A 12788-nucleotide genomic window follows, 5' to 3' on the forward strand; every position below is an offset into this window, starting at 1 on the left:
ACCCTTGCATCTGACGGGAGGACTAAGGGAAGATTTCCAAGGTCTGTTTATTTTAGTGACGGGTGCTGCCTGGTGAGATAGTGTCGCTTAGGAGAAAGGGGAATAGCGTTGAAGTTCTAGGAGTAAGCCCACGTACTGTACTTCCAACGTATAACTAGTTTAGGGTCACTGTAGTCCAAGTGAATCCACTTAAAGCCCTGTGGTTGGTGGAAACCTCACGGTTTCCTGCCCAAATCTCCCGAGACCTATAGAGAACCGTTCCTGGTACGGGTAGAACAAACAGTACGAGTACAGTATACGTACTCCGTACAATAGCCAGGCAGATCAGGATGGTTCTTCAGGATGGTTCTTTCGACATTTGCCACACTTTGAATCTTGCTACCCAAACGGGCATAGCATTATGGAACAAAGCTCTGACATGCTTTGTGGTTCTGTCCGGAGGGCGGGTTGTCCCGCAGATAGGGCGTGATTTCTCGCTACCGGTATAGTTTATCATCAACGCTTCCACGTTCGCTATCACGTCACACTCTTTTCCCATCCTTATTTTCTTCCCATTTATTTCATCTACATTCTACATTCTGATCATTATTTCAGACTCCAGACGAAGTTATAACGACGATTTTTAAAGTGGTTGGTCGTATATTGGGCCCCGATGCGGGGGCCAACGCGGAGAGTTGCAATGTGAAGACGGACCCGATCGGAGACCTTCAAAGTAGATAGACGAGATGCCAGGGTCGCAGATTCGGCCCACCAACCACCATCGTCACCACTCATCACATGACAAGCGCGCCTGCATTTGTTGACCTGCGAATACTGCATGAGCAACATCCCAAGACAGACTCGGTGACCCAGATAGATATTTTTGACAATGGGCTTACTGATTGACTGCATGATGTCTGCCTGGAGTATCATGGAAATAAGAAATTTCGACAAGTAAAACAGTTGCAGAATGACCTGAACCAGGAAGTGCAAAGTGAAGGCTTACTCTGAGAATAGTGAATCAGGGCCAGGAGGGCCACCTATGACCTCATTCATCATCTGATGTCGGAAAGTACTCCGTCGGCGACTACATAAGGGATGTACACGTAAAGAACAGCCTGACGGCCCCCCCAGGTTCAGCCTTATAGGTACTGAGTATTCATACACCCACTCCCGGATCTTATCGTCACTCCTCGATGTGGGTGATTGTGGGGGGATGGCCGGTCGGGGCGTCCCAGGCCCGCTAGGTATTCCTACGGATAATTATTAATTGCCTACCCTATACAAAGTAGAGTCTCCAATATACCTACCCATACTGTAGTTAGGTAGGTATGTACATACGTAGTTCGTTTATATTAATCCCATACATACGTTGGATGAGCGTGGAGCGTTAGCGATTGGCTGAGGCGCTTCGACGAGAACTCCCTCTCCGTCCCATATCATCTCCTCCCAAAATAATCCCTGACGATGCATCAACACAGCCTCGGTTCACGTGGTATGGAACCACACAAATGTCCACCTCAAGTCTCCCACAAGCCCGCTCTCTTTTCACCGTTTCCCCGTGCCCTGCCTTCCGATATCATGTGCGAAGTTCTGCTAATTACCATCCGCATGGCATGGGTTTGTTTCGCTCGGATCGGGGACCGGAGTCGCCGGCGTCTCTCTGTGGGGCTACTCGCACCTCTTTTCTGGGTCCCCTGGGGAACGTCCCTCTCACCTGCTACGTTGTACACCTCATTTTCCACTTCCTCTCACGCATGAGTAATTACATGCATGTAAGGGCACTCAAGAGGAGTTGGTTGTCAGTCGGGAAGCTCGTCTCTTCTTTTCTTTCTTTCTTTCGTCCTCCTTTGTCCTGTCGGGCCTATGCGATCTGGGAACTGCGATGGGGGAATTACGTTGTACGTTATGTAAACGATACTTCTGCATTCTATCGGAGGACAGGGGTCCCACCTCACCGCTGGCCCAAGCCCCATCCTCCCGGGAAACATTACGTCCCGATGCAGTTAGTCTGCGGCTTCAGTTCACCAGCGGGCCTCGCCCCAGCCACAACTAGTCCATATGCAGTAGTAGCGACATCAACCCATGCATGCCTCACTTATTACTCATTAGCGTGCAACTCGCAACGACATGGCAGATATGCTCCGTACATCCGCATGACGCCAAATTTACCTCCCGCAGCTGTTCATCATAAATGGACACTGTATATCAAGGAGTGTCAGTCACTGTTCGTCATCTAATCTCTTGCATTTGCCGATGCTTAGCCTTGTCGGCCAGACTCGAGGTCTCCGCCGCAGTCGGATTCCAGACCAGCTTGATCCTGGACGCGACAAGGCATCGTGGTTTCCTGCACCTCCTTTACCCACTCTTCAAGACAGGTTCATGAATGGCGCCGCAGGTTGTCCTGGCATGGGATATTTCTACTTGGCTGCCGTGGGCCTCTTTTCTTTCCTGCCGGGCCCTGCCTGCCTGCTCATGTCTATTAACCCCACTTGCTTCGTTGTGGTTGCCATCTGCCAAAGACCGGCCGGAATAGATTAGTATTTCGGGCCTCCGTCATGGGTATGAGTCGATGGGAGTAGATCTTCCTGTTCCAGGTAGTCGGAAGCGGCCCGGTGCAGCACTCTCATCTTACCTACCACCCACACGCACGCACCTTACATGACCATTGGCAATTTTGTCCTGGCGCTAGCTCCCCATGAGGATACTGGTTGGATGCCTCCCACTGGACGCTGGATTTGACGCACACAACACCTATGCAGTGCCGTCACGGAAGGCCAAGACCTACCACAGCAAATCGGTTCCCCGTCTGGCTGCCTTTTCATCGGCAGTCGATGCTTGGGGGTCGAGGTATTTCTTTAATTAGAAATCGGGCGGTAATAATTTCGAGTAGGGTACTGATTATTCTAGGTCGATTCGACAGGAAGAGCCTCCTCGTATGGGGTTAACCCTTCCCCCTGTCGTTATGATGCTTGAATATACAACCCGTGGTGAGCCTGGACCATCTTCCAGCTTATTGATACTTCCACTCCTTGGAAGAGGGAGAAGTAAGTCGAAGCAAGGGGCAGTATTCATTTGTAAGCCATTCCAAGAGCACGACCCATTGACCCAGGGCCTTCGTTTTCTCCAGCGGACCCCATAGTCCATCTCATCACATTTCCTTGTCTGCAATAGAATTGCGCAAGGCTCGATGGCTCGATGGCTTGATGCTTTCTTTGATGGGAGCTCCGTATCAGGGCACCGCTTTGCGAACTGCAGATGAGCATCCACCTCGAGCCACGCTGGCGACGTTTAACAAACAACCGAGCGCTGGATGGCCCCGTCTCCCGCGATCGATGGCGACAGGACAAGCCGGATGGGAACGGTACCGAAGACCAAGCCTGGTTCCGATGACCATTCGCCACCATGCTCAAGGTATGCCGTGAATCCATTCCCTGTGTCAGGTACATGTATATATATATATATATATATATATATATATATATATGGGCAAGCAACCATGCAAACTCGAAGAATGTGTATTGGCAATAAAACGGCCGGAGGAGAGAGAAACAAGAAACAAGAAGTACCAGTAACAGAAAGTGGAATCGAAATGCCCTCTGCGTCTCGAATGCCTTCTCCGTCACCGCCGTCAATACATATATAAATATAAGGTCGAAAAAATAAGAAAAAAAGCACATGGACAAACCCAGCTTTCACGTCGTTGCACCTCCTCTATACCGCTTATGACCGGCAGGACCCAGAAATCCATCTCCAGAAAGCCCTTAGGCTACTTCGTTCACCCATCAACACAAGTCCCGTGCCACATCCCGTCCCTTCTCTGGGATGTGGCAGGGGCCAGTCATATATCGGCGTGTATGTTGATGTAGGTATACTTGTCATCGTATCGTGATGAGAACCGTCATGCTCAAAAAAAAAAGAAAGAAAGAAATTACATGGTGCAGCAGGCATTGCATATGCTTGGTCCATGGTATCCGCAGTCCATTTTTATCACCCTTGGCCACTAGGATTGGCCGAGGTAAGGACTCATGGCAACTGAATCATGTCTTTCATGCTCGTCGACTCATAGCTGCGGCGGCTCCAGCTGAGGCGAGGTCTTGTTTGGCGCTAACGCTTCTACCAGCGACCCGGGGGAGATGGCTCGTGCCGGGAACAGTGCCGACAGGCCCAGTACTGGTGCGCTTCGCCGAGGCCACATGCAGTGCACCGTTGGCTCCCAACGGCCGGCGCACAGGTCCCGAAACGGGTTTATGAGGACTGACCCCGGACGCCTCACGGGGCCGCAGTGAGGGTCCGTTACCCTTATTGCCGCCCCCGGGAGGTTCGGGGAGGGGTCTGGGTGTCGAGATGGTGTTGTGGCGCTTGACCGGAGAGCTGTCTCGAGCGGGAACCCGTGGCAGTGGTACGCTCGTCTTCCTACCCGTAATGAACTCGTGGTAAATGGCGTCCTCAGGCTTGAGGCGTCGGTCCGGATCCCACCGCAAGCACCTGGCCACGAAATCGAGGAATGGCTCGTCGTCGCACTTGAGGACTTGCTGTAGCGTTTTAGAGGACGGGCGACGCCTGCGGCCCTTGGAGGATAGCACCAGGCGGGGCTTCCCCATGGAATCAAAAAAGGGCTTCTTTCTTGTACTCTTCTCGATCAAGTGCTTCTCCGGTGGACCGAAAACCTCCATGATACATGCGAGCTGCTCCTGCTCGTCCTCGCCAGGGAAGATGGGCACCCCCGTGTAAAGTTCGGCAAGGATACAGCCCAGACTCCACATGTCGATGGGTAATCCGTACGACATGCCGAGGATGACTTCTGGAGAGCGGTAGAACCGCGACTGGATATACGTGTAGACCTTCTCGTTCTCGAAACAGCTGGATCCAAAGTCGATGACCTTAATCTCGGTATGGAGCGGGTGCCGCAGCAAGATGTTTTCGGGCTTCAAGTCGCAGTGAATAACCTTGTGTTTCTTCAGCATATTCAGCGAGCTAAGTATCTGCTTGGTGAACCGCCGGATAAGCCTGAGGGAGAACCCGCGGAAAGAGTTGACCTTGATGAACTCGTAAAGGTTCATGTCAAGGAGTTCCGTGCAGATACAGAGATGTCCACGGAAGTAGAAGCTGTGCGTGAAGTGGACCATGCTGTGTGTATTCTTGGGATCCTGCGATGGATGTAAATCAGTGACTGCAGCTTCCAGTTGGTCTCTCCCCCCTTCGTGCCGACTCACCCATTCGCGGATTTTCTGCAGGATGTTTACTTCGACAAGAGCCTGCTGGTGGAACCGCTTCTTGTTGCGAATAATTTTGACGGCGACCAAGACACCCAGCTTGTGGTCGATGCAGCGGACCACCTGGCCGAAGCTCCCCTTTCCTAGTACGTCGATGATCTCATACCGATAGGAGAGATGGTCCCCCGGAACGATGGTATAATCACCACGGTCGTCGTCATATCCAAAGTTAGGCTTGGCCGATTGGAGATCTCCGACGACCTTTTTCGCGTTCTGCGTGCCGCAGAAGTAGACGTCGTCATAGTCCATGATCTCACCTCGCTCATACACGTTGAGCATGGCTATCCTGACTGCTTCCGCCGCACTGACGCGTTCTTTAGGCGTCGCACGTTTCCTCAGTGCGTCGAGGGACTTTGCGGCGATTTCGGTTTCGTCTCTTCTCAAGCCCATCTTTCTCATTTCATCCTCCGCAATCAGGTCGTGCTTGTCGAGCTCGGCCGTCCAGGGATCTTGCTGTCGGATTGAGGAGGCAGATGCTTTGGGGCGAAGAATCCTCTGCATGACAGACGCGTTGCGCGAGGCGCCACCTTGGTGGTCTGCCGCAGCCGCAGCCGCAGCCGGGCCGTTTCCTGGTTCCCTTCGGGGACTGCCATTCTGCCCCAGGCTCTCGCTCTTTGTCCTCTCGTGACCATGGCCCTGCAGCCCCGACGCGGAGCTCTTCCGTCTTCGGCTTTCCAGATAAGTACCCGAAGATTTGAGAGACGTATTAGGGCTGGGAGCTTGTACCGAATCCAGGCTTCCGACAGTTGCCGAAATGGGAATGCGAGGGGGAGGCATGCTGTCCTGCTTGGCCAGGTCGGGAACCTTATCCGCGGCGCCGGACGGATTGGTGGTGGTCCCGTTCTTCGATGTTCCCCTCTTCCATGAAAGGCTCAGTTTTCTCCGCAGCGAGCTCATCGATGACGGCGTCGGTGGTTCCTCAGGGTCTGAGGCAGGGGGTGGCGACTTGGTCCTTGACTTGGCTAGTTTCGGCGCCCTAGGACCAGAAGGCTTCTTCTGTTGGGATCTCGCATCTAGGATCGGCTCCGTCACATTGCCAATGTCGCCAGTCTTGGGTCTCCTGATGAACTCGGGATCCAGGCCGTTTCTGGGCACCGAGGAGGATAAGAAAGGAGACATACTAGGCTTCCGGCTGGGAACTTCGGATCCACAACCTATGATCGACTCAGATGAGCTTGTACCGCCGGCACCCGAAGCACTGTCGAGACGGGAATGATGTACGGTGCTGCTGCTCCGAAAATGAAGCGGCTCCGTGTGGCCATCTTGGTAATTCCTCGAGAAGAATGTGCTCCTGGAGGCGGTCATTGGGGTTGACGGTGTCTTGGCAATAACCCGAGACGGTGGGGGGCTCAGATTCCGTTCCGACTGACCCTGTTCCTGCAAAGCGGCGACTCTGGCAGCGGTGGAGGGATTCAGAGGACCGACCGTAATGGGCGGCAGGCGTAAGCCCGCGGGATGTCTTTTTGTTTGAGCCAGCGCAGATTTCTTTTCCGTCTCCGGTACTGCCGCATTGGTTGACTTCCGGGTACTTGCCTTCCGTCGGACTCTGCCCCCGGTCTCAGGTCCAGAAGGGATGGAAAAGCTCCCGGTGGAGTTGTTGCTATGAATACTGCTAGCGTCGGCCGCCAAAGTGGCCTTCCGCTTGTCCAAGAAGGATATATCGGCCGAAGTATCTTTCGGGGACTCGTATGCTTTGGGTATCGCGGGTACAGGAGGGACACCCTCGTGATCGTCGGCTACGATGCCACTATGAGGGTGCGGGGGAAGCGTCTTCGGGGTCGGTAAGCGTGAGGTAGATCCTGATGTCGACAGCCGCGGCGGTGCAGGTCCGATCGATGCTCTGACGGAATTGGGCGCAAAGAGGGAGGGCCCAACTGACAAGCCGGATTGGTGTGATTTTCTGTTGGTATCAGGAGTGGTTCGTGACGACGAAGGCGTGGCGGACGCTTTTCGTGGTATCATGGACGGCGACCTAGACTGTTCGCGACTATCGGAGGGCGGAGGGGGCGGCGCGTTGGCCAGACGATCCAGAATCTGAGGCTGGTGCATCGACATGCGCTTCATCCGACGTGTGTCTGTAGGGCTGATGGTTCGGGCACCTAGGCCCGTCGCAACACAGGGGTGAGGGAGTATGGGCATGCCGGACATCATGGTTGCGCGTTTCTGGTTGGCTGCGGACTGGGCAGAGCCAGGAGCAGCACTGCCCCTGCCTGCGACTCTGGGGGACCGCGGCGAAATCGCGGTGGACATGCGATTGCTGTGGTCGGGAGTGAGCATATTACCTACGGTTAGGCTCGAGGAGTTTGTTCGTGGTAGCGGCTGGCCGACAGACCTGGCTTTAGCCGCACGCGAATTGGCGATGGTCATGCCGGAGAGGTTCCGTGCAGGGCCGAGCCCCAACCCGACATTGCCATCCAGAGATGTCCGTGTGGACTCTGTGCCGGTTCCATTATTGGATATGAGACTAGGCCTCCGCTTCTGGCCTGTACGGATAGAATAGTCACCATCGATGACACCAGGGCCAATGGATTTCCTGGGGGGCTTGCCAATGTTGGTACTCGACACAGGCGGGTAGTGGCTCTGCCGACGGGTTCTCGTGGAGGCGGTGCCCGTTGAAGTGTTGTCGCCAGCGGCAGAGAAGCCGGAGACTGTGGAGGAGATGCTGGGCTGCCGGCTCGACGTACTAGGTCTTCGCAGGATTGAACCGGACCTGCCCGGACGGGAAACAGGTGGAGGATTGCCACCGCGAGTGGAAGTATTGGCGATCAACGAGGCTGATATAGTGGCGGCGCCGGATTGAGAGTCAGGATTAGATTTATCGGCCATTGTGGCGTTGCTGCCGAGACCTTGCGACTCGAGTATGCTGCCTTGACCAGTCGGGGACGGGAACTGGGCCAGTTTGAATTCGGTCGAAGCCGACTCGAGGCTTGTCTGAAGATCGTCAAAGCTCACTGAGGGCAAGAAGTCGAAGGACCCCGTTGGCTCAATTGTAGGCAGCGAGTCGCCATTCCTCCCGCTGAAGGAAAACAGAGAATGATTCGAAGTCGAGGCGCTGAGCATTGGTGCGTCCAAGATGGATTGTTTCACGGGAGATGTATTGGCTGTGTTCCTCGTGGTAGCAGAGAAGTCCCTATTGTTGCATAAAAGAGAGAAGGGTTAGCATATCAAGGATGCAAGGTCCAGGAGAGAACAAAAGGACGATTTTCCAGGGCAAAGAGCAGGGGAACAAGGGCTGAAATGAAACGGTTGATGGTGGACATTGCCAGGGCAATGAGGGGAGAAGCAACGCACCGTCTAGTCGGGGAGAAGTTGGCTGGTCTAGGGCCAGCCGGACCTCTGTGCTCTTTCACCATGTGGTATCGAACGTGTTCCCAATAAGGGTCATGCGAATGGGAGACGAGTGGTCGTGGTTGTCCTGAAAGATGCGGTCTGGTGCAGCACGGGAACGGAAAATCGTACGGAGCACCGAGTAGGGGGATACAGCCAACAACTCAGTCCGGTCAGGGAGCTGAGTGCATTCGAAAGGCTACCTCATTCCGGACGCGACCGAAGACTATGAGAATGAATGGTCGACGGGTTCAGGTACGGAGCAGCGCAACGAGACCGTAGCCTGCCCTGCGTTTTGTTCCTCGAGGGGGTGAGACTCGGGATGCGGGTTTGGAGGATATGAATGGACGTTTTTATTAGGGGTAGGAACTTGTTTGTGCTGCTTGTTTTGTCGTGGAAGAAAGAACGATGCAGGTGGCCCTGCTGTCTTTTCCTGCTGAACGAAGTACGGAGACACAGAGTACTACGAAGTAACGAATTAATACCTTACATTAGGTACTTACGATACCTTATACTCTGTAGAGGTACCTCGACAATTCAGGGCGGCCAAAAGGGGTGCGTCTTGTGGAGCCCTCCCCGTGTTCAGGCTGCCACAGTCACGTTGTAGCAGTTGAGGCGCACCTAAAAGTGTCGGTGGTGTTATATCCTAGTGGTATACCGGTACGCGGCTCAACGGTCATTCACCAGCCACCAGCTTCAGAACTTGAAATTAATTCGGAGCTATAAATGAATTACTGGACTACGTAGAGAAGGGACGCTTCCAGTTACGTGTATCCCTACCTGGCAGTGGAAGTTGAGAAAAGATGAATGGCGGAGAGGGCGCCTTTATGCACCGTACTTCGTACTCGCCCCTGGGACTTGTAAAGGTAAGGTACCTAGCTACCTAGGGTAGGTACCTTAGGTTACCTTAGTTAGTTCATTCACCAAGGGTACTAAGGCTGGGCATATAAGGTACTTCGTACATATTATATGCAGGTACTCCGTACATATTATTCGCTCAGTCACTGCTTAGTTTTGTTGGAGTGAGGTCGACAAGGTGGACAGACGGAAAGATGTCGAGGTTTAATAGTCCTAGGAGTCTTGACTTGTCTTACTTCGTATTTTCTTATATAGACCGTCTTGCACCCTAATGTGCTTTGGACACTCAACATAGAAAACCCTCCAAGACGGTGAAGGCGACCCTGTTATTATATGCAGTGATCAGCATAAGGGCAAAGCTCAGTAGCGAATCGCATGCAGGCCTGTTGGTGCAGTTTCATCGATAGCCCCTGCATTCACACACCCTCGGTCATAGTCCTGCTGCCAGTGGCTCGGCGACCGCTAAACTCTTTGTGACAGGATCATATCGCCCTGGCGACAGTCAATAGCAGCGGCAATAAGAGGTGAGAAGTGAATCGTGAACCTCTGGTGCAAAGGAACAGAAAAGGATAATATTTCGTGTCCACTTAGGACGTCTTGAGCGATCTCAAGCAGGGCTTCCCGTAGACCGAGGCCATACAGAGCGGACAATGCAACATTGTTGTTCTGGTGACATTCGGGCATTTTCTTGTAACTACATACTCACTAACCCCGCAGAGCCCCGAGATTGGGCGACGAGATGATAAAAGCAGTGCAGTTCCTGTCCCCGTGAACTGACACCAGATATTCTATGATTCAAAACCTGACCATCTTGTTCCATGGGCGCGTTCATGTTCTTGTTGACCATCCTGCTTTCTAGGGTATTCTTTAGGTGCGTAGGTATGGATTTTCTTGACAATGCATATAGTAATTCGTCGAGTCCCAATTCGTAGCAACCACGAGACCAGTGGTTCCTAATCAACAATCGACATTGGTAATTTGCAGCGTCCAACAAGCATGGGGACGATGGACACAGTTCGGTAAGGTAAGGTAAGTACCTTCCGTTGTAAGCTGTTGGTAATCGTGGCTGTTGTGGCGTGGGCTTACCTAACGTAGGTACTCCAGACAATGGTGGCCCACCATAAGGTACCATCAGACCAACGGATCACACCTATGATCATGTGACTATGGGCGATCCCAGCATCTAAGCCCATGATGTTAATGACTAGTACGCTGTAAGCTCGTCCTCCATCACATGCATCTTCGGCACCCACTGTACCCACAGTACAGTGTTCGTGTTTGGTTGTTTGCGTTGCCGTTCCCTACCTATTCAAAACATCGTTTCGCACAAGTCACCTACCAATGTCGGACAACTCGTTTAGTTGACAAGCATAAGTCGCATTCACTCTTAGTGGGCACAGCCCGAGATCCCCGTCCATCCTGTCGCTGGCAAGACCACCACTCCCTCGCAGGTAGATCTCTCACTGGATCGAGAAGATGACATAGAAAGCCTACCTTATGCAAGCATCGACTGCCTTGCCCCTTGCCTGGCCAACCAGCGTTCCGACCGGCTTCACCAGACCCTCAATGCCCAATACCTTTAATAACTTAATTCCTTCCAAACAATGGACGAGTACACCACCGACGTCTTCAACCCCGGAAGGGAGATGGCTGAACATGAGGCTCCCGAACCACAACCGGCGACTTCATCGCCGACACCGTCACAGAAATCACAGACGCCATCACGAGACCCCGACGCGAGCGACTGGTCACTCCTAACTGGGCGCAAAGGGCTGCGAGACCGTGTCGCATCGCTAGGTAGAACCACTCTCCAGGACCGCCTGGTTGAAAAGTACGTCCATTCCCGGCCCTCCTACCATGCCAGGGTTCCCCCCCTTACCCACCGCCCTTGACTACCTAACGACAGACCTGTCATCCCAGAGACGCGTGGCTGACCATGTTACTTTTTTGTCAGACTCCTACAGCAAGTTATACCCGAATCCGAGGGCGTCATGTCAGCCGGCGACGATGTCCTCTCTCGGGGGGCTCCCCAGGACAAAGCGCCCAATCCCACCGAGCGGCCCAACTTCAACCTCACCACCATGTCCAACAACTTCCGCCGATTCAACGCTCGCATCGGAGTCGTCTTCCAGTTCCAAGACCGCGTCGTCCGTCTCCTCACCTGGGACCACCCCACCTGTACTCTTTCCATCCTCTCCATCTATACTTTTGTCTGCCTGGACCCGTACCTTCTCGCCGCCCTGCCTCCTGCCGCCCTCCTCCTCGCCGTCCTGATACCGGCGTTCCTAGCACGCCACCCGGCCCCGCCCAAAGGCACCCTCTCCTCCGAGCAGTCCATGGGCTACTCCCCGCGGGGACCACCCCTCGCACCGGCCCCAACCGTCCGGCCGGCCAAGGAACTATCCAAGGACTTTTTTCACAACATCCGCGACCTGCAGAACGTCATGGACGACTTCTCCAACCTCCACGACAGCGTCGTCGCCCTCCTCCAACCCCTCACCAACTTCTCCGACGAATCCCTCTCCTCCGCCCTCTTCCTCGGCCTCACCCTCGCCGTCCTGCTCCTCACCATCACCGCCTCGCTCATCCCCTGGCGCCTCCTCTTCCTCGCCGCAGGCTGGTTCGTCTTCCTGAGCTCCCACCCAGCGCTCTCCCCCTCCCTCGCCCGCGCCCACAAAGCCCACGTCGCCCCGCACCAGCGCCACGCCGCCGCCCGCCTCCGCGCCTTCGCCGCCTCCGACGTCATCCTCGACTCCGCCCCGGAGACCCGCGAGGTCGAGATCTTCGAGCTCCAGCGCGCCAGCGCCACCTCCGCCGAGTGGGAGCCCTGGCTCTTCTCCCCGTCCCCGTACGACCCCTTGTCCGCCCCGCGCATCGCTGGCCAGCGGCCCCGCGGCACCCGCTTCTTCGAGGACGTCCTGCCCCCTGACGGCTGGGAATGGAGCGAGAAGAAGTGGGCTCTCGACCTCTGGAGCCGCGAGTGGGTGGAAGAGCGCATCATCACCGGTGTCGAGGTGGAGACCGAGGGCGAGCGCTGGGTCTACGACATGTACGACGAGCGGGAGGCCCAGGCGGGTCTGGCCGGGGATCATAACGGGGGAGGGGTTGGTGAGGGTCGCGCCGGGGTCGTGGACTTTTCTAGGATAAGTGCGTCCATGGCGGGCAGCGTCAGAGGTGGTAAGAAGGGGAGGTCTATGCCCTTGCCTAGCTGGGAGGAAGGGGAAGACGGCGAAGGCAGGCGCGGAGAGTGGCGGCGTCGGCGATGGGTGAGACTCGTCAAAAGACGCGCGAGTACGAGTAACGGGGATTCCTAAGTCTACTCAAATGCAACGAACGAAAAAAAGAACC

At 54.6% G+C, this 12788-nt stretch overlaps 3 protein-coding genes across 3 annotated transcripts; 1 reads left to right on the forward strand and 2 right to left on the reverse strand.

The window, feature by feature from the left end:
- Positions 1 to 2851: 2851 nt before the first annotated feature.
- SODALDRAFT_328628 (hypothetical protein) lies at positions 2852 to 3393 on the reverse strand. The gene has a single exon (XM_028610744.1). The coding sequence runs from the start codon at positions 3384 to 3386 to the stop codon at positions 3051 to 3053; it is 336 nt and encodes a 111-aa protein (XP_028463114.1). The 5' UTR covers positions 3387 to 3393; the 3' UTR covers positions 2852 to 3050.
- Positions 3394 to 3843: 450 nt separating this feature from the next.
- SODALDRAFT_61306 (hypothetical protein) lies at positions 3844 to 8708 on the reverse strand. Its single transcript, XM_028615537.1, has 3 exons — positions 8547 to 8708; positions 5196 to 8385; positions 3844 to 5129 (listed from the first exon to the last, which is right to left on the reverse strand). The coding sequence occupies exons 1-3, from the start codon at positions 8606 to 8608 to the stop codon at positions 4029 to 4031; spliced, it is 4353 nt and encodes a 1450-aa protein (XP_028463115.1). The 5' UTR covers positions 8609 to 8708; the 3' UTR covers positions 3844 to 4028.
- Positions 8709 to 10682: 1974 nt separating this feature from the next.
- On the forward strand, positions 10683 to 12710 carry SODALDRAFT_353038 (Pex24p-domain-containing protein; the record flags this gene model as incomplete). Its single annotated transcript, XM_028613625.1, has 3 exons — positions 10683 to 11271; positions 11395 to 12617; positions 12649 to 12710. Exons 1-3 carry the CDS (start codon positions 11045 to 11047, stop codon positions 12708 to 12710), a joined length of 1512 nt encoding a protein of 503 aa, XP_028463116.1. The 5' UTR covers positions 10683 to 11044.
- Between the last annotated feature and the right edge of the window lie 78 nt (positions 12711 to 12788).

The sequence above is a fragment of the Sodiomyces alkalinus genome, assembly GCF_003711515.1.
Source record: "Sodiomyces alkalinus F11 unplaced genomic scaffold SODALscaffold_11, whole genome shotgun sequence".
Lineage (NCBI taxonomy): Eukaryota > Fungi > Ascomycota > Sordariomycetes > Glomerellales > Plectosphaerellaceae > Sodiomyces > Sodiomyces alkalinus.